The sequence below is a fragment of the Anolis sagrei genome, chromosome 7 (assembly GCF_037176765.1).
Source record: "Anolis sagrei isolate rAnoSag1 chromosome 7, rAnoSag1.mat, whole genome shotgun sequence".
Classification (NCBI taxonomy): Eukaryota; Metazoa; Chordata; class Lepidosauria; order Squamata; family Dactyloidae; genus Anolis; species Anolis sagrei.
Genome location: NC_090027.1, coordinates 12255095 through 12277291, shown reverse-complemented (window position 1 = coordinate 12277291; position 22197 = coordinate 12255095). Strand labels below are relative to the sequence as shown.

General features: G+C 42.5%; 1 protein-coding gene across 1 annotated transcript in view; it reads left to right on the top strand.

Moving 5' to 3' along the window:
- KCNU1 (potassium calcium-activated channel subfamily U member 1) overlaps positions 1-22197 on the top strand; it is a 171379-nt gene that overhangs the window by 68411 nt on the left and 80771 nt on the right. The window contains exons 19-21 of the mRNA XM_067470858.1: positions 1089-1128; positions 12734-12763; positions 14620-14647. Coding sequence (XP_067326959.1) covers positions 1089-1128; positions 12734-12763; positions 14620-14647 — 98 coding nt within the window. The remainder of the gene's footprint in view (positions 1-1088; positions 1129-12733; positions 12764-14619; positions 14648-22197) is intronic.

Below are 22197 nucleotides of genomic sequence, written 5' to 3'. Positions count from 1 at the left end.
GTGAGTGAAGGAACTGCAAGTCCCATCATCCATGGTCTGTCCTCTCCCAAACAGCACCAGGATGAAGAGTGAGTCTGTGTGTGTGAATGATATATATCTATCTATATCTATGGCTGGATGGCTCTTTATCAGGAGTGGCTTTGATGATGTTTTCTTGCCCTGGTGAAGGGAGTTGGACTGGATGGCCTTAAGTATTTTTTGTTGATCATGGGGGTTCTGTGTGGGATGTTTGCTCCAATTCTGTCATTTGTGGGGTTCAGAATGCTCTTTGATTGTAGGTGAACTATAAATCCTAGTAAAGACAAATCCCAAATGTCAAGGTTTACTTCCCCCAAACTCCATCTGTGTTCATATTTGGGCATATGGAATATTTGTGCCAAGTTTGGTCCAGATCCATCATAGTTTGAGTCCACAATGCTCTCTGGATGTAAGTGAACTACAACTCCCAAACTCAAGGTCAATGCCCACCAAACCCTTCTAGTGTTTTCTGTTGGTCATGGGAGTCCTGTATGCCACGTTTGGTTCAATGCCATAATTGGTGGAATTCAGAATGCTCTTTGATCGTAGGTGAACTATAAATCCCACCAACTACACCTCCCAAATGACAAAATCAATTTTTGAGTGAAGGACATACATTGGGTTGTTAGGTGTATTGTGTCCAAATTTGGTGTCAATTGCCCCAGTGGTTTTTGAGTTGTGTGAATACCACAAACGAACATTACATTTTTATTTATATAGATGAGTCATGCCAGGCTAATCTGATCTCTTTCTTCGATAGAGTTACAAGCTGGGTAGATGCGGGGAATGCCGTGGATGTAGTGTATCTGGATTTCAGTAAGGCCTTCGGCAAGGTCCCCCATGACCTTCTGGCAAGGAAACTAGTCCAATGTGGGCTAGGCAAAACTATATTTAGGTGGATCTGTAACTGGTTAAGTGAACGAACCCTAAGAGTGATCAACAATGCTTCCTCTTCACCTTGGAGAGAAGTGATGAATTGAGTGCCGCAGGGTTCTATTCTGGACTCAGTCTCTACCTAGACCAGTGTTTCTCAACCTGGGGGTCGGGACCCCTGGGGGGGGGGTCGCGAGGGGGTGTCAGAGGGGTTGCCAAAGACCATCTAAAAACACAGTATTTTTTGCTGGGCATTAGGGTTCTGTGTGGGAAGTTTGGCCCAATTCTATCATTGGTGGGGTTCAAGGGGCTCTTTGATTGTAGGTGAACTATAAATCCCAGCAACTACAATTCCTAAATGTCAAGGTCTATTTTCCCCAAACTCCACCAGCGTTCACATTTGGCCATATTGAGTAGGGCTGGGCGGTTTCGTTAGTTAATTTCGTAATTCGTTATTAATTCATATTTAGATTAGCTTACGATCCGATATTGAGCCATGCAGGAATAGTGTGAGGAGTAAATTAGATTTGAAACAATTTTTAAAAATTTATTTCATATTGTTTCGTAATTGTTTCGTAATTGGTTCAAAATTGTTTCGTAATTATTTCGTAATTCTTTTGTAATTATTTTTGCATGTCTGGTGCAAGTTTTATAGTTGTTTGTTTTATCACACCGACAGTCAGCAACAGTGGGAGAGGGAAGCTTCAGAAGTTCCTCCTGTCCTTTTGGAGGTTTTTTTTAGCATATTGCGCAATCGCGTCCGCCATTAACGAATCGATTCGAAATTAATGAAATTTCGTAAATAACAAAATTTTGAAATCTCAAAATTTCGGAAGTATTTAGAATTTGGAAACACTAGCGCCCCCTGGAAACGAATCGAGTTTGGAAACAAATTTTTCCGTGGTTACCCAGCCCTAATATTGAGTATTGAGTATTCATGCCAAGTTTGGTCCAGATCCATCATTCTTTGAGTGCTTTCTGGATGTAGGTGAACTACAACTCTAAAATTCAAGGTCAATGCCCACCAAACCCTTCTAGTTTTTTCTGATGGTCATGGGAGTTTTGTGTGCCAAGTTTGGTTCAATTCCATTGTTGGTGTTCAGAATGCTCTTTGATTGTAGGTGAGCTATGAATCCCAGCAACTACAGCTCCCAAATGACAACTCTCCCCCAAGCCCACCAATATTCAAATTGGGGCATATTGGGTATTTGTACCAAATTTGGTCCAGTGAATGAAAACACATCCTGCATATCTGATATTTACATTACAATTCATAACAAGAGCAAAATTACAGTTATGAAGTAGCAACAAAAATAATTCTATGTTTGGGGGTCACCACAACATGAGGAACTGTATTAAGGGGTCACGGCATTAGGAAGGTTAAGAAACACTGACCTAGACCCTGCTTTTCTAAAGGAAATTTGGAAAATACTGTTATTGTTGTTATTATTGTATTTCAGAGCGAATTAAAGCTTTGCAGGATTATTTTGTCCGTCCAGAACGGCAACGTGCACCAGCAGGTAGCACTGGTGTGGATGATGCTGCTGAAGTAGAAAGGTAATAAAGCTCTGTGTATGTGTGTCATGTACGTAATTTATTATGAGTTTTCGGAAAATGTATATGGGAATGAAACTGAAAAAAAATAATGTCTTCTTCCTTTAAGATCATGGGGGACAGTCCTTCTTGTATCTTGCTTCTCATGATCTAGGGGACGGATTTAGTTGACAAAAGTTTTTCACTAGTAATTATTATTATTATTTGCTTTATTTCTATACCGCATTTTTCAGCCTAGATTAGGCGACTCAATGCGGTTTACACAATGCAAGTTATACAGTAATATACAGTTAAAAACACATCACACATTACAACAAAATCAACAATTATTATCAATTCCTTATCAATTCATGACGCCTCAACAGAACACGATCCATTCTCATAATCCTTGTGCCATTCCTATGTTCAATTTTACCGACTTCCTGTGTTCGGTTGTTCAGTTGCACTGATTAGCCAAACGCTTGCTCGTAGAGCCAAGTCTTGACCTTCCTCCGAAACGCCAGCAACGAGGGGGCCTGTCTGATGTCTACCGGTAGGGCATTCCATAGCCGAGGGGCCACCACCGAGAAGGCCCTGTCTCTCGTTCCCGCCAATCGTGCCTGTGATGCAGGCGGGACCGAGAGCAGGGCCTCCCCGGACTATCTTAATGTCCGCGCCGGTTCATAGGAGGAGATGCGTTCAGAGAGGTAAGAGGGGCCAGAACCGTTTAGGGCTTTGTAGGCTAACGCCAACACCTTGAATTGTGCCCGGTAGCAAATTGGCAGCCAGTGGAGCTGGCTCAACAGAGGAGTGGTATGCTCCCTGAGTGCCGCTCCTGTTAACAACCTGGCTGCCGAGCGCTGGACCATCTGAAGCTTCCGGGCAGTCTTCAAGGGCAGCCCCACGTAGAGCGCGTTGCAGTAATCTATGTGGGATGTAACCAGAGCGTGGACTACCGTGGCCAATGGAAAGTAATGGAAAGTAATTGAAAATAGGAAGATTCCAGGCCTCATTACTCCCCTTCTTGAGAGCCTATGTAGCCAATGTATAGTTGCTGGAAAATGTTAAAAAGTCTATGACGTAGTACTGCACCTTGGACTAGATAAAATGTTGACCCAGCTAGCGTTCTATGAATTGTTTTTCAGGGGTTTTTTCCAAGCCTATGCAGAGGTAATTTTCATTAGCATTGTTGAAGGTTTTTGTTCTATTACAGCTGTACCAGGAGCTCCAATTTTGTTTGCTTTGCATTGAATGTTTGTTTGCTGTCCTAACTTTCAGGGACTCTGCAGATAGGTGGATTCTTTGGTTGCAGTTATAGGGCAAGCCGCCTGTCCATCATCATTAAGTTTGGTCCTGCCCCTTGCTCAGGGCAATTGGGAAGGGAAGGGAGCCATTTTTAGTTAGTCTCAGTTAGGTTAGCCATTGTACAGGACATGTGTAAACGCCCCCTGGACAAAAGCTTCAACCTTTAAGAATTTCCAGGGTTACAGAACTTCCAACAGAAACAGAAGGAAAAGAGTCTCCAAAGACTTTCCAGGGAAACAGCCCTAAAGATCAAAGAACTCCAGCTGAAGGGATTACAGGCCTTGCTGGTAGGTCCACTCGGTGCTTTGAGATGCAGTTCAACCCGGTAGTGGTGCCCATATCAGTTAAGTTTAAGTTTACAGTCAGCCTGGGAGAAGTTAAAAAGGGGTTTTTCATTTAAAGAAGAAGTTATTGAAGATAGTTGCCTGTCCTTCGTGGGTAAGTTTAGGAATTCACCAGTTACCTAAAAGCTTGGGATCATTTCCTTAACTTTACTGAAGACAAGAGACGTTTCTGTTTGATTGTTCATTAATAAAAGACTTTGTTGTACTTCTCAAGCCATCTAAAGAGTTTTTGTGGTGGAAATCTCTGAGAACTTCTCTTTAGGCCCCCTGGCTTCCCGTTGGGCAAAGGTTGCACGTCCTGTTTTAAAGACAACTATTTACAGGCCCAGCGCACGACACAACAGTTTTCATGGCTGGAATCAGAACGGTTTTCCAGGCTGTATGGCCATGTTCCAGAAGCATTCTCTCCTGACGTTTCCAGTTTCCAACAGACCTCACAACCTCTGAGAATGCCTTCCATAAATGCAAGCAAAACGTCAGGAGGGAATGCTTTTGGAACATGGCCATACAGCCTGGAAAACTCATAACAATTCAATTTTAATTAGGTGCAACACCCATGCTGGATTCATTCTCCATTAACCCTCACTGGATTCCAAGTCCAATGGACTAATGACCACATTGTGCAATATAGAAAACTAGGCAAACTAAGGGCCAGGATAGGCAAGATGGAAAAATATCTGGGATTTGAGTTTTCTACCCCATCTATGGTTTTGAATACAGCAATAGGGAAGGGAACAAGAACAAGAATGGGATCATAGTAGGGTTGAATGAAAAATAATGCCTCCACCTTCGTTACTTGGGTTTGGATGGGAATATTTTAATAAATCAAACGCAGAAATAATCCTTAGAATGTACTCTTTAACTACCACTATTCACTTTTCCACATAATCACCACACAATTGGATACATTTCTTCCAACAAGTTTTCTGAAGCCGTCACGGAAGAAGTCGACACTCTGTTTCCGCAACCAGCATCTCATGGTTCTGTCAACGTCTTCATCAGAAGTATAATGATGTCCTAGGATCTCTTCATCAGAAGTATAATGATGTCCTAGGAAATAAAGCCCGGCTGCTCACTGGAAGGAAGGATACTAGAGACAAAGTTGAAGTACTTTGGCCACATCATGAGGAGACAGCAAAGCCTAGAGAAGACAATTATGCTGGGGAAAGTGGAAGGCAAAAGGAAGAGGGGCCGACCAAGGGCAAGATGGATGGATGGCATCCTTGAAGTGACTGGACTGAGCTTGAAGGAGCTGGGAGTGGTGACGGCCGACAGGGAGCTCTGGCGTGGGCTGATCCATGAGGTCACGAAGAGTCGGAAACGACTGAACGAATGAACAACACAGGATCTCTTCTTTCATTATTGGGAGCAGATGGAAGTCAGACGGTGCTAAATCCGAACTGTATGGAGGATGTTGTACAGTGGTGAGATCCAGTCTCTGAAGTTTCAAGTCTGTGCGCTTTCATTTCAGGCGTCAGCATCCTGAGTATCCATCATGCACAGATCTTCCGATAGCCAAGCAAAGCAATAATGTGACCCACACATTATTATGAAATGCTGATTATGCTTGAAATTTCTCTCTGAGTGATATGACGATTGACCTGAAACAAACTGTCAATCTTTTGCTTGTACAACTTGGTGGTTGCTGTCATAGGACACCCAACTCTTTGTCACACAAGGCAGATGTTCCCATCTCAATATCTTTAAACTTACTCACCCAGTGATACACAGTACTCACATCAACCCAATCACCATAAACAGCCTGCATTCTCTGATGAATCTCCTTTGGCATGACACCTTCTGTTGTCAAGAATTCAATGACTGCCAGTACCTAAACTATTAGCCAAAATGTATAAAACAGCTTCAGATAAGTATTGGAAATGCCATGAGCAACTTGGATCCTTTTTCCATATGTGGTGGACATGTAAAGTAGCATCCAAGTTTTGGACAGAAATACACGAAGAAGTACAGAAGATTATAAAAATAAAGTTCACAAAAAAATGGAGTACTATTTACTCCAGTTTTTTTGGGTTTACAGATTTAGATCTACAACTAAATGAACAAGAAGAAAAGCTTTTTATACTTATCACAACTGCCGCCAGAATTGTCTTTGCAAGAGAATGGAAGCAAGAATTAAATCCACCTATAGAAGAGTAGATAGAAAAAATTAGGGAATTATGGACATGGATGAATTGACTTTTTTGTTGAAAAAAAATATGGGCAATATGTTAAAAAGAATAATTTGGGACCCTCTCCACAGCTACCTGGAGAAATTGCAAAAATAGAAGACACAATAGACATTTATTTTTTTAAGGAATATTTTTTAATAATAAAAAGATATTAACCAAGAAGATGGAATGGAAGTCAAATTTCTTTTTTATCTTTTTCTTTTTGTGCTTTTTTGTATTTTTTATTATTTTTCATTTTTCACTTTTTCTTCTCTTTATATACTTCTATCTTTTTCTCTCTTTCTATATTGTTATTGTTCCCACTCTTTCATTGAATTATTATTATTATTATTTATTTATTTATTATTTGCACTTGTTAACCGCCACTCTCAGCCCGAGGGCGACTCGTGGCGGTGTACAGAACATAGAACATAGAGAAGACAACAGTTTACAATAGATCAAGACCTTAACACAACATCTTACTAATACACACTAATTAAACTAAAAATCCGCTTCGTCTTGTTTGGGGTCATAATCAATCTCATAGTCATAGTCCATTCCGGTGGTCATTCCAAAAACATAGCACTTAGTTGAAGGCCTTTTCGAAGAGCCAGGTTTTCAGGCCCTTACGGAAGGCCATGAGGGAAGGCGCCTGTCTGATTTCAGCAGGGAGGGAGTTCCATAGCCGGGGGGCCACCACCGAGAAGGCCCGCTCTCTTGTCCCCGCCAGGCGTGCCTGTGAGGCAGGCGGGACCGAGAGAAGGGCCTCCCCAGATGATCTCAAGGTCCTCGTGGGCTCGTAGGCCGAGATGCGGTTCTCAAGGTATTTTGGGCCGGAACCGTTTAGGGCTTTGTAGGATAACACCAGCACCTTAAATTGGGCCCGGTAGCAGATCGGCAGCCAGTGGAGCTGGGACAGCAAGGGCGTTGTGTGCTCCCTGCGTCCCGCTCCGGTTAACAACATGGCTGCCGCGCGCTGGACTAGCTGGAGCTTCCGGGCCGTCTTCAAGGGCAGCCCCACGTATTATGGAAAATCTAATAAAATACTTTTTTTAAAAAAAGATTTCAATGACTGCACGTTGCTTAAGTCGCACTGACCAACCATCTGCGCAGGGTTCCATACTTCGCACTTTAACAACACAACCATTCAGTGCTAAGGCTTCCCACAAAAATGGTTCTGTAGAGGAGAGTCTACTGAACAAGCCAGTATATGCTGCATACCAGTACTGCCCTCTGTTGAGGAGTTATGAAGGTGGAGGCATTACTTTTCTTTCAACCCTCATATTTAGGAAAATCTTCAATAATTTCCCATTGAGAGTAATCTTCTCCATGCTTCCGTTTACCTCCAAAGGCAAATCATACTGGTATTATATCTGTCATGGCTTCGTTCCTTCCTGGAGGGTCGATCCCAGATTGTGAAGCTGGGAGACGCCTGCTCGGACCCCTGGCCTTTGACCTGTGGGGTCCCGCAAGGCTCTATTCTGTCTCCCATGCTTTTTAACATCTACATGAAACCGCTGGGAGAGGTCATCCAGAGTTTTGGAGTTAGGTGCCACCTCTATGCAGATGACACACAAGTCTACTACTCTTTTCCACCTAACTCCAAGGAAGCCCCTCGAGTGCTGGACGAGTGCCTGGCCGCTGTGGCTGTCTGGATGAGGAAGAACAAGCTGAAGATAAATCCCGACAAGACAGAGGTCCTCCTGGTCAATCGTAAACCGGATCGGGGTATAGGGTGGCAACCTGTGCTGGACGGGGTTACACTCCCCCTGAAGTCACAGGTCTGCAGTTTGGGTGTCCTCCTGGATTCATCACTTACGCTTGAGGCTCAGGCGTTGGCGGTGTCCGGGAGGGCTTTTGCACAACTAAGACTTGTGCGCCAGCTGTGACCGTACCTCGCAAAGGTTGATTTGGCCGGGGTGGTCCATGCTTTTGTCACCTCTCGATTGGATTACTGTAATGCGCTCTACGTAGGGCTGCCCTTGAAAACGGCTCAGAAATTCCAACTGGTTCAACGGGCGGCGGCCAGGATGTTAACTGGTGCTCCTTACAGAGAGAGGTCAACCCTCCTGTTTAAGGAGCTCCATTGGCTGCCATTTACCTACCGAGCCGAATTCAAGGTGCAGGTGCTTACCTACAAAGCCCTAAACGGTTTGGGACCTGCCTACCTGCGTGACCGCATCTCCATTTACGAACCCACGCGCTCACTTCGTTCATCCGGAGAGGCCCTGCTCGTGATCCCACCTGCGTCGCAGGCGCGTTTGGTGGGAACGAGGGACAGGGCCTTCTCTGTGGTTGGCCCCGACTTTGGAACACCCTCATAGAATCATAGAATCATAGAATCAAAGAGTTGGAAGAGACCTCATGGGCCATCCAGTCCAACCCCCTGCCAAGAAGCAGGAATATTGCATTCAAATCACCCCTGACAGATGGCCATCCAGCCACTGTTTAAAAGCTTCCAAAGAAGGAGCCTCCACCACACTCCGGGGCAGAGAGTTCCACTGCTGAACGGCTCTCACAGTCAGGAAGTTCTTCCTCATGTTCAGATGGAATCTCCTCTCTTGTAGTTTGAAGCCATTGTTCCGCATCCTAGTCTCCAGGGAAGCAGAAAACAAGCTTGCTCCCTCCTCCCTGTGGCTTCCTCCCACATATTTATACATGGCTATCATATCTCCTCTCAGCCTTCTCTTCTTCAGGCTATACATGTCCAGCTCCTTAAGCCGCTCCTCATAGGGCTTGTTCTCCAGACCTTTTATCATTTTAGTCGCTCTCCTCTGGACACATTCCGCTTGTCAATATCTCTCTTGAATTGTGGCGCCCAGAATTGGACACAATATTCCAGGTGTGGTCTAACCAAAGCAGAATAGAGGAGTAGCATTACTTCCCTAGATCTAGACACTATGCTCCTATTGATGCAGGCCAAAATCCCATTGGCTTTTTTTGCCGCCACATCACATTGTTGGCTCATGTTTAACTTGTTGTCCACGAGGACTCCAAGATCTTTTTCACACGTACTGCTCTCGAGCCAGGCATCCCCCATTCTGTATCTTTGCATTTCGTTTTTCCTGCCAAAGTGGAGTATCTTGCATTTGTCACTGTTGAACTTCCCAAAGACCCCAAAGACATTAGACTAGCACCCATGTTGGCAGTATTTAGGAAGAACTTGAAGACCTGGCTATTCCGATGTTCCTTTCCAGAATAGGATAACCTCCAGCACTTTGTCCCAGAAGCACTTTATTAGAGTTTAATACTCTCTGCACATTGCACTTGCCCAGAATTCCAACATACCACCTCTCACACCCAGCACTTTTTAGTCTGTACCCATCATTGGCGTGGCCCTGATTTTATTGTGTAATAGTGTAATGTTTTGTTGTGTTATTGCTTATGTTTTAATTTGCTTGCATCGTTATTGTTTGTTGTTGTTATGTTGAGGCCTTGGCCTTTGTAAGCCGCATCGAGTCCTTCGGGAGATGCTAGCGGGGTACAAATAAAGTTTAGTAATAATAATAATAATAATAATAATAATAATAATAATAATATATTTCTATCTTCCTACTATCAGTTAGGGCAGTGGTAGATAGTGGGGTAGCTATGGAAGTATACTCTCCCCCAAACGAAGGAGTACATACAAACTCCCATGGCATTCTTCCAAAATAGTCAGAAGGGAAATCATAATTAACTTTATTTTTTTAAAGATATTTTTATTATATTATACACACAGATCAGTAAGCCAAATTCCAAGTGTTACACATATAAAACCTGAATAATTCAACAAATATTAAAGATATTATACTAATTTACACTGGTGTATATTACCTTATCTCCACCTTCCCTCCCTCTCCCTCCCACCCTCCCTCCCTCTTCAACCACAGTATATTTCTAGCTAATCTTGCAGATCCAGCCACTGGTAGAGTCTTTGTGTTTTTTCTTTGATGTGATCGTTGGCTCCTCCATTTTTCACCCAGTTGAAGTAGACCTTCCATCTTTTCTTTGTCCATTCTTGGTGTTTGCTTGGTCATAATTCCTGTAATGTCTAATAACACTTGGTTGTACATATAATCATTCCAATTAGTTAACGTCCATTTCGATTTGTCTTTCCATCCTCTGGCAATCACCGCATGGGCTGCTCTTATTGTTACCTTAAATAACTCCTGGCAATTAATTATTATACTCGGATGATCCAACACTCCCCAAAGTAGCAAATCATTATTAATTTGAATTCTTATCTGGAATATCTCCTGAATTTTTTACTTGTATGACTTGCCAGAATTTTTTTATTTCAGAACACTCCCACCACATGTGTGAATAAGTACCTTTTTCTTTATTACAATGCCAACACTTCGAATTCTTTCCTTTTAACATATAAGCCAATTTGTTGTGGTTCAGCACCAACTTGATGGGAATGGGAGTGAGGAGAGTGCTGGGAATGATAGTGCAGATGTGGGCTCTCAGTTTTCTTCCCATGAATTTAGAGACAGGCAATTTAGAGACAGGTCTGTGTCTTCAATGTTTTCACAAGATTGGAATGTGGTTGATAAGACAGTTGCTGGGAAGCAAGGTCAGACAGTTGCTGGGATGCAAGGCCGCGCAGGGCAGGTGTTGCGAAGGAGTTCGCGGCTGGCAGAGAAGTGTTGACCTCATCTGTGGGAAAACTGCTCGTTAAGGCTTGTTTGATGTTTGCTGTTTTGATGTATAACGTATAAGTAATCTGCCTGGACATTGATCCTGTGTTAGTTTCAACGTTGCAATATGGCTTGCAGTAGCTCCAGTTCGGGGGCTAGGGATTTAGAAATGGCCTGCTTCATGTAACCTTAAGCTGCTTCCTGGTTTTGGCTTCTTGCTTTGCTTCATGTCTCCTGTTTAAACTCCAAAGGATTATATTGAACTTTTTACCTTGTAACCACTGAATTTTTACTGCTTTTACTTTGATTGTTTCAATAAACTTCCTACCTCTCAAGATTGGCTGGTTTTGTCAGAGAAAGCAAGGTGAATCTATTCTGAGGCACAACACAATTGTTCAGGAGTTCTATACCATCTTAATATCATCTTTTTTTCTAATTCATTATATTTTTCTATTTTTATTTTATTCATGTTCCTAATTATTTCCTCTATTTCTCTTGTCTGTAATGATATAACTCCATTCCATTTATTACTTATTGCTCTAATCATAAATTCTTTATCTTCTACCATTAAATTATATATTTTTGCCACTGTTCCTTTACTTGTCTTTTCTCTTGCATTTAGCAATTTATCTACCTTTAGTTCTTCAGTGGGTTTTAGGCCTGGGTAACAACGGAAAAATTTGTTTCTAAAATCGATTTGTATTTGGGGGGTTTTTTGTTTCGATATTTAAAATAATTACAAAATTTTCCCTTAAAAAAGTTCGATATTTACGAAATTTCGTAAATGGTAAAAAATTAACGAATCTATTTCCGAAACAATAACGAATCGATTCGTTAATGGCGGACGCGACCGCGAAATACGCTAAAAAACCTCCAAAAACTTCTGAAGCTTCCCTCTCCCTCTGTTGTTGACTGTTGGTGTGATATTATAATTTTTTTTCACTAATTAAACCATAAAACTGGCCCAGACATGCGGAAATAATAACGAAACGACCTCAAAACAATAACAAAACGAACACAATAACGAAATACGAAGCATTTGCAAAACGTATTTAAAAATTCGTTTTTTAAAATAATTGCTCCAGAATGGTTCGTTATCGTTTTGTAATTGAAAAAATTAACGAATTATTAACGAATTACGAATTAATGAAACGAAACCGCCCAGGCCTAGTGGGTTTTGCACCCTCTTTTTTTACTTTTTCCCATATTCCTCTTAATTTTAACCAATTTTCTTTCCCCCCCCCCCCTTTTCCAAAAACTCTGGCCAATTAATTATCTCTCCATCTTGTTTCCACATATCTTGTACCCTCCTTAATCCCTTTTCTTCTATGTTATTTGCTAACCTTTCGGGGAGTCCCATGCTCTTAATAGGGGTCTTTCCTGATATTTTATATGCCCATAGTTTTTGCCATTTTTGCCAACAGTCATATACTACCTTTCTCGGTAGCTATGGAAGTATACTCTCCCCCAAACAAAGGAGCACATACAAACTCCCATGGCATTCTTCCAAAATAGTCAGAAGGGAAACCATAATTAACTTTATAGCACAGTCGTCCAATCCCCTTCCGTTCCCTATAATATAATTTGAAGAAGGGGGGAAAGGTCCTCTCTCAACCTGCTGAAATATCATTATTAAAATGTGCATGAAAAGTCAATTATGCCAGAGGGAGGTATTTAAGAGAAGTGAGTTTCCATACTGTGGGATTACACCTTGGGGATTACAGATACTGCTGAAATCTTTGCAGCTGTTTCACTTAAAAGAGGATTTTCACTGTTGGATGTTATACAGTCCTTGCAAGGGGAGGGCTAATACTGGAAGAACCGCTTCTCCATTTGGACCTTGAAGTGAACTGCCACCATCATATGGGAGAGATGAATATTACTATAGTAAGAGACAGGGGTGGCTCAACCCATTATGCAAAGTAAGCATTCGCAATATAGTTGATTTTGCCAGGGGCGCTATTGAGGTGCTCTTGGGGGAAAATAGACCTTGACATATGCGAGTTGTAGTTACTGGGATGTATAGTTCACCTATAATCAAAGAACATTCTGAACTCCACCAATGATGGAATTGAACCAAATATGGCACACAAAACTCCCATGACGAACAGAAAATATATATCAATGATTGGTTGGGGCAGGCGCCAAAATACTGTTTGCTTACCATTGAACATTACCTAGGGCCGCCTCTGGTAAGAGATTATATAGTATTATTTACTGGGGATGCCACTCATGTTGTAGAAGGCTGAAAGTTTTCAACTCTCTCTATATATGAGTGTATATAGAAGGACCTTGTAGATGTAACCCAAACCTAAAAATGACATTCATTTATGTTTCATATAAACCTTATACCAGTGTTTCATAATCTGGGGGTTGGGACCCCTGAGGGGGTCGGGAGGGGGTGTCAGAGGGGTCACCAAAGACCTCAAGAAAAAACAGTATTTTCTGATGGTCATGGGGATTCTATGTGGGAAGTTTGAGCCAATTCTATCAGTGGAGTTCAGAATCAAAGAGCATTCTGAACTCCACCAATGATAGAATTATCATTGGCACACAGAACTCCCATGACCAACAGAAAATACTGGAAAGGTTTGGTTGGCATTGACCTTGATTTTTGGAGTTGTAGTTTACCTACATCCAGAGAGCACTGTGGACTCAAAACAATGATGGATCTGGACCAAACTTGGCATGAAAATCAATATGCCCAAATGTGAACTCTGGTGGAGTTTGGGGAAAATAGACTTGACATTTGGGAGTTGTAATTGCTGGGATTTATAGTTCACCTATAATCAAAGAGCATTCTGAACCCCACCAAGGTTAGAATTGGGCCAAACGTCCCACACAGAACCCCCATGAACAACAGAAAATACTGTTTTCTGATGGTCTTTGGCGACCCCTCTGACACCTCCTCACAGCCCATCCAGGGGTCCCGACCCCCAGGTTGAGAAACACTGATCTAAACCAAATATTTGAAAACATGTTTTTTTAACCAAAGGAAAAAAAAAACACCACTGGAGAAATTACACTGCTTAGCCAGCATTGCACCACCTGACATCCGCCGGGAAGTAGCGGTCAATAGTGAAAGGGCCAAGGCAGAGACATCTCCAGCTCATCCCCTGTTTGAGTATCAGCCAGCACGTCAACGACTTAAATCTAGACATAGTTTTCTAAGATCTACAGAGACACTCGCTGGAACACCTCAGCAAACGAGAGTCCAAAAGTGGCAGGCTCAAACCCAGAACCTCAACTAATGGCTAATACCAAATGAGAGACTCCCCCCTGGGCACACAGAAAACTGGGCGACTTGGACTGCGCTCTGGCACCACGAGATGCAGAGCCAACCTTAAGAAATGGGGCTACAAAGTGGAATCCTTGACATACCTTGGAAGGAATCCCACTGGAGCACTGCAGCACGCCCAAATACCTGGGAGTCACTCAGGACCATTCTCTGACCTACAAGAAGCACTGCTTGAACATCAAACAAAAAGTTGGTTCTAGAAACAATATCATACGAAAGCTGACTGGCACAACCTGGGGATCACAACCAGACACAGTGAAGACATCTGCCCTTGCGCTATGCTACTCTGCTGCTGAGTACGCATGCCCAGTGTGGAACACACTGTTGCTCTTAATGATGCCGCATTATCACAGGGTGTCGGCGCCCCACACCACTGGAGAAATTACACTGCTTAGCCGGTATTGCATCACCTGACATCTGCCGGGAAGTAGCAGTCAATAGTGAAAGGACCAAGGCAGAGACATCTCCAGCTCATCCCTTGTTTGGGTATCAGCCAGCACGTTAATGACTTAAATATAGAAATAGTTTTCTTAGATCTACAGAGACACTCGCTGGAATACCTCAGCAAGCGAGAGTTCAAAAGTGGCAGGCTCAAACCCAGCACCTCAATCCGTGGGTGATACCAAATGAGAGACTCCCCCCTGGGCACACAGAAGACTGAGCGACTTGGAAGGCGCTGAACAGACTGCGCTCTGGCACCACGAGATGCAGAGCCAACCTTAAGAAATGGGGCTACAAAGTGGAATCCACGACATACGAATGTGGAGAAGAGCAAACCACTGACCACCTGCTGCAATGCAACCTGAGCGCCGCCACATGCACAATGGAGGACCTCCTTGCAGCAACACCAGAGGCACTCCAAGTGGCGAGATACTAGTCAAAGGACATTTAATCAACTACCAAACTCACAAATTTTGTATTTTGTCTGTTTGTTTGCTTTGTTCTATTAGAAATGTAATATATTTGACTGGTTGCCCTGACACGACAAATAAAAATATTAGGTTCTTGTGGGTTTTTTCGGGCTATAGAGCCATGTTCTAGAGGCATTTCTCCTGACGTTTCGCCTGCATCTATGGCAAGCATCCTCAGAGGTAGTGAGGTCTGTTGGAATTAGGACAATGGGTTTATATATCTGTGGAATGGCTGGAGTGGGGCAAGGAGCTCTTCCCTGCTGGAGCTAGGTGTGAATGTTTCAACTGATCACCCTCATTAGCATTTGAAGGCCTGCCTGAGCCTGGGAAAATCTCTTGCTGGGAGGTGTTAATATGTGCCTGGTTGTTTCCTCTCTGTTGTTTTGCTGTTGTAATTTTGGAGTTTTTTTAATACTGGTAGCTAGATTTTGTTCATTTTCATGGTCTCTTCCTTTCTGTTGAAATTGTCCACATGCTTGTGGATTTCAATGGCTTCTCTGTGTAGTCTGACATGGTGGTTGTTGGAGTGGTCCAGCATTTCTGTGTACTCAAATAATATGCTGTGTCCAGGCTGGTTCATCAGGTGCTCTGCTAGGGCTGACTTCTCTGGTTGAAGTAGTCTGCAGTGCCTTTCATGTTCCTTGATTTGTGTTTGGGCAAGGTGGTCAGTTGAAACATTCACACCTAGCTCCAGCCAACAAGAGTCCTTTCTCCCATCCTGGTCATTCCACAGATATATAAACCCATTTTCCTAGTTCCAACAGACCTCACTACGTCTGAGGATGCTTGCCATAGATGCAGGCGAAACGTCAGGAGAAAATGCCTCTAGAACATGGCCATAGAAACATAGAAAAAAACGTACAACAACCCAGTGATTCCGGCCATGAAAGCCTTTGAAAATACAAAAAACTACAAATCTCATAGAGAGAAATGTGTTTGTGACGCAGGCGGGATCGAGAGTAGGGCCTCCCCGGACGATCTTAAAGTCCTAGCAGGTTCATAAAACATTCTTTTTTTAACCAAAGGAAAAAAATGGGAAATAATAAAAATGGGAAAAATGAGAGAGAGAGAAAAGAGCATGAAAAGAAGAGAGTTTTTTTAAAGGACACAGAAGAAAACAAAACGAAATTGGTGTTCCTTCTTAATTGAAACTTATCTAACATCTGGATAATTGCTCATAAATACCTGTATAGTTGCCAAGGTTCAATTATGGCACACCAGTCTTTCATAAATCTCCAGGATGTAAGATCTCGCTCTTTGATGCTTCTCGTCAAATCCTGGTCCAAAGGCAGGGTGAGCCAAGGAAGGGACATCCAATAATACTAAGCACTAGGGCTGGGCGGTTTCGTTCGTTAATTTCGTAATTCGTTATTAATTCGTTATTTTTTTTATAACGAAGCGATATTGAACCATTCAGGAGCAACTAAAAATCGAAACGAATTTTTCAATTCGTTTCGTAATTGTTTCGTAATTGTTTCGTTATTATTTCGTTATTATTTCCGTATGTCTGGTGCAAGTTTTATAGTCGTTGTTTGTTTTATCAGTGATAAAAAATAAATTATCACACCAACAGTCAACAACAGAGGGAGAGGGAAGCTTCACAAGTTCCCCCTGTCCCATTTGGAGGGTTTTTTAGCGTATTGCGCAATCGCGTCCGCCATTAACGAATCGATTCGTTATTGTTTCGAAATTGTTTCGTAATTTCTGAAATTTCGTAAATATCGAACTTTTTTAAAGAAAAATTTCGGAATTCTTTAAAAAAACAAAACGCAAAAACCCCCTAAAAACGAATCGAGTTTAGAAACAAATTTTTCCGTGGTTGCACAGCCCTAGTAAGCAAAATTCTAATAAAAATCTATCTGAACGCATCTCAGCCTATCAGCCTGCCAGGACCCTAAGATCTTCTGGGGAGGCCCTGTTCTCTATCCTGCCAGCTTCACAGGTGCGGCTGGCGGGAACAAGAGACAGAGCCTTTTCTGTGATGGCCCCTCGGCTTTGGAACACCCTCCCTATAGAGATAAGGTCAGCCCCCTCGCTGATGGCGTTTCGGAAAAAACTAAAGACATGGATGTTTGAACAAGCATTCAGATAATCCGACAAAACGAATTTTGACGATTAAGGATTGGTAATTACAGACGACGAATTTGGATTGTGATTCCAGTTACGAGATGCATTTGGATTGTTATTGGTGGCCCAATAATTCTGTATTTTATATGTGTTTTTATGTTTTTAAATTGAATATTGTTGTTTTTAGATGTTGTAAACCGCAATGAGTCGCCGACTTAGGCTGAGATATTAGCGGTATACAAGTGTAATAATAAATAAATAATAAAAATATTTTAAAAAAGAGAAGACCCTATCTCAAGTCCCCACCAAACGTGTTTGTGACGCAGGCGGGATCAAGAGTAGGGCCTCCCCGGACGATCTTAAAGTCCTAGCAGGTTCATAAAACATTCTTTTTTTAACCAAAGAAAAAATGGGAAATAATAAAAATGGGAAAAATGAGAGAGAGAAAAAAGAGCATGAAAAGAAGAGATTTTTTTTAAAGGACACAGAAGAAAACAAAACGAAATCGATGTTCCTTCTTAATTGAAACTTATCTAACATCTGGATAATTGCTCATAAATACCTGTATAGTTGCCAAGGTTCAATTATGGCACACCAGTCTTTCATAAATCTCCAGGATGTAAGATCTCGCTCTTTGATGCTTCTCGTCAAATCCTGGTCCAAAGGCAGGCTGAGCCAAGGAAGGGACATCCAATAATACTAAGCACTCCTGCATTGACTTAATCTGGCAGAATGCACGGTGCGCTTCATTAATGCACAGGAAAGGCTGTGCAGGAGTCTGCAAAAAAGGTCACTGATATTTTTGCAGCGATAAATCACAGAGGGGAAAAGAGAAAGATTTGCATTTTGGCTGTATAACATTCAGGGACAGGTTAGAGAGAGAGAACGAGAGAGAGAGAGAGAGAGGAGAATTCTTTGAAGTAATATTTCTTTGCTGACTTGTTTTATTAGCTCCCTTTTAACATGTTACATTATTGCTTATAGAATTTCATTTACTTGGATTGGCAGCTTGATAAATATGTCTATTGGCGATGATTTGGATTGCTCTGGGCATTAATATTATTAAAACCTGTCACAAGGAAATGTCTGAAAGATGAGTTACTGTAAAGATTACAGCACGGAATAAATCACACAGTGGTATTTGTTACCGTTTATGGCCTCTTGGAGCCGAGTCAATCCCTTTTTATGTCGCATTATTTTTCAAGTTTTTATAGCTTTACATTATATATCGCTGTCAGAAATGAACAGATGGGGTGTCAAACATGAGCTTTCTGAATAATTCCTACCCTCGGGTTATTTGTGTGAAGGACAAGTGTAAAACTCTGTTCTCTAGAAAAAGGAGACAGGCAAGGCTGGGTGAATGGATTGCTACGTTCAAAAAGGCTCTCCTTTTCTTTGTCAGCTTGGACAAGGTGGTTTTCACTTCTGGCTTTACCTGCTTTTTACCCCACAGTTTGGCATCTGAGAAATTTTGCTATTATTTGTTTGAGGATACTCTTCCTTGCAAGCTAAGAAAGCCAGAAGGCAGCACCCAGCACATCGGAAAAATATTATTTCCTGTTTATTTTCTCTTTGGAGGGATGGAAAAGCTTGGCCACAAAACCATGGATGCTTTTCCATTTTGAATTCCTTGTGCTACTGGTACTTAAACTTCCGTACAGTGGCCCTTATTTCTCATGCCAGGAAGGTAATGCTCAAGATCCTGCAAGGAAGACTCCAGCAAGACATGGAGCGAGAGTTGCCAGATGTGCAAGCTGGGTTTAGAAAAGGCAGAGGAACGAGAGACCAGATTGCCAATATCCGCTGGGTAATGGAGAAAGGCAGGGAGTTTCAGAAAAACATCTACTTCTGCTTCATTGACTATTCTAAAGCCTTTGACTGTGTGGATCATAATAAATTGTGGCAAGTTCTTGGTGGGATGGGCATCTCAAGCCCCCTTGTCTCTCTCCTGAGGAATCTGTACAAGGACCAAGGAGCAACAGTCAGAACTGACCACGGAGGAACAGGAGACTGGTTCAAGATTGGGAAAGGCGTCCGGCAAGGCTGCATCCTCTCACCCAACCTTTTTAACTTGTATGCAGAACACATCATGCGATGTGCGGGGCTGGATGAATGCAAAACTGGGGTGAAAATTGCTGAAAGAAACATTAACAACCTCAGATATGCAGATGACACCACTCTGATGGCCGAAAGCGAGGAGGAGCTGAGGAGCCTTCTAATCAAGGTGAAAGAAGAAAGCGCAAAAGCCGGGTTGCAGCTAAACATAAAAAAAACCAAGATTATGGCAACAAGAATGATTGACAACTGGAAAATAGAGGGAGAAAATGTGGAGGCCGTGACAGACTTTGTATTTTTAGGCGCAAAGATGACTGCAGATGCAGACTGTGGCCAGGAAATCCGCTTCCTTCTTGGGAGGAGAGCAATGTCCAGTCTCAATAAAATAGTAAAAAGTAGAGACATCACATTGGTAACAAAGATCCATTGCCTAGTCAAAGCCATGGTATTCCCTGTAGTAACTTACGGATGTGAGAGCTGGACCTTAGGGAAGGCTGAGTGAAGGAAGAGAGATGCTTTTGAGCTGTGGTGTTGGAGGAAAGTTCTGAGAGTGCCTTGGACTGCGAGAAGATCCAACCAGTCCATACTTCAGGAAATAAAGCCCGACTGCTCATTGGAGGGAAGGATACTAGAGACAAAGTTGAAGTACTTTGGCCACATCATGAGGAGACAGCAAAGCCTGGAGAAGACAATTATGCTGGGGAAAGTGGAAGGCAAAAGGAAGAGGGGCCGACCAAGGGCAAGATGGATGGATGGCATCCTTGAAGTGACTGGGCTGACCTTGAAGGAGCTGGGGGTGGTGATGGCCGACAGGGAGCTCTGGCGTGGGCTGGTCCATGAGGTCACGAAGAGTCGGAGACGACTGAACGAATGAACAACAACTGGTACATCTGTCTAGTACAGTGGTTCTCAACCTTCCTAATACCGTGACCCCTTAATACAGTCCCTCATGTTGTGGTGACCACCAACCATAACATTGTTTTCATTGCTACTTCATAACAGTCATTTTACTACTGTTATGAATTGTAATGAAAATATCTGATATGCAGGATGTATTTTCACTCACTGGACCAAATTTGGCACAAATACCCAAGACGCCCAAATGTGAATCCTAGTGGGGTTGAGGAAGGATTGATTTTGTCATTTGGGAGTTGTAGTTGCTGGGACTTATAGTTCACCTATAATCAAAGAGCATTCTGAACTCTGCCAGCGATGGATTTGAACCAAACTTGGCACACAGAACTCCCATGACCAATGGAAAACACTGGAAGGGTTTGGTGGGCATTGACCTTGAGTTTGGGATTTGTAGTTCACCTATATCCAGAGAGCACTGTGGACTCATGAAATGGTGGATCTGGACCAAACTTGGCACGAATAATCAATATGCCCAAATGTAAACACTGGTGGAGTCTGGGTAAAATAAATCTTGACATTTGGGAGTTGTCGTTGCTGGGATTTATAGTTCATTACAATCAAAGAACATTCTGAACTCCACCAACGATAGAATTGGCTCAAACTTCCCACATGGAATCCCCATGACCATCAGAAAATACTGTGTTTTCTGATGGTCTTTGGTGACCCCTCTGACACCGCCTCGTGACCCCCCTCCCAGGTGTCCCGAACCCATGTTGAGAAACACTGATCTAGTGCAAACTAGAAGGAACAATATGTAGCTTTTCTTAGCGGTGGCTGGTAGCTTCCACATCGGTGGGGTGACAGATCTGCTCTGGGTTTTAGTCTGTATGTTAAAAGAAGCTTCCCAAGGTGGTGATCCCTGTCACTAAAATGGGGTGCCACTATATTTTCTCCAAGAGTGAATACTTTTCTTTTCTAACTCTTTACATGTCAGTGTAGGTGGCTTGGATTCATAGTGTCCTCTGGATGTAGGTGAACTACAACTCCTATAAACTCCTCCAAAGTCCTCCAATATGTTTTGTTGGTCATGGGTGTTCTGTGTGCCAAATTAGTTCCAGGTCCATCATTGGTTTATTTATTTATTTATGGACACAGCATATTATTTGAGAACACAGAAATGCTGGACCACTCTCACAACAACCATGTCAGACTACACAGAGAAGCCATTGAAATACACAAGCATGTGGACAATTTCAATAGAAAGGAAGAAACCATGAAAATGAACAAAATCTGGCTACCAGTATTTTAAAAACTCAACAATTACAACAGTAAAACAACAGAGAGTAAACAATCAGGCACATCAAATCACCTCTCAACAAAAGATCCCCCCAGGCACTGCCAGGCCATCAAATGCTAATCAAGGTGGTCAGTTGAAACATTCACACCTAGCTCCAGCAGACAAAGGTCCTTTGTCCCACCCTGGTCATTCCACAGATATATAAAACCATTTTCCTACTTCAAACAGACCTCACTACCTCTGAGGATGCTTGCCATAGATGTAGGCAAACGCAGGAGAAAATGCCTCTAAACCATGGCCATATAGCCCGAAAAAACCTACAACAACCCATTCCACAGAATTATAAACCCAATTTTCCTAGTTCCAGCAGACCTCACAACCTCTGAGGATGCTTGCCATAGATGCAGGTGAAATGTCAGGAGAGAATGCCTCTAGAACAGGGGTCCTCAAACTATGGCTTGGGGGCCAGATACGGCCCTCCAAGGTCATTTACCTGGCCCTAGCTCAGGGTCAACCTAAATCTGAAACGACTTGAAAGCAAACAACAACAACAATTCTATCTCATCAGCCAAAAGCAGGCCCACACTTCCCATTGAAATACTAATAAGTTTATATTTGTTAAAATTGTTCATTTTAATTACTGTATTTTTTCTAGGTGTTTTTTGAACTACAAATAAGGTATGTGCAGTGTTCATAGGAATTCTTTTTTTTTTCAAATTATAATCCAGCCCTCCAGCACTTTGAGGGACTGTGACCTGGCCCTCTGTTTAAAAGGTTTGAGGACCCCTGCTCTAGAACATGGCCATATAGCTCCCCCCCCCCAAAAAAAAATGTTGCAACAATCCAGTGAT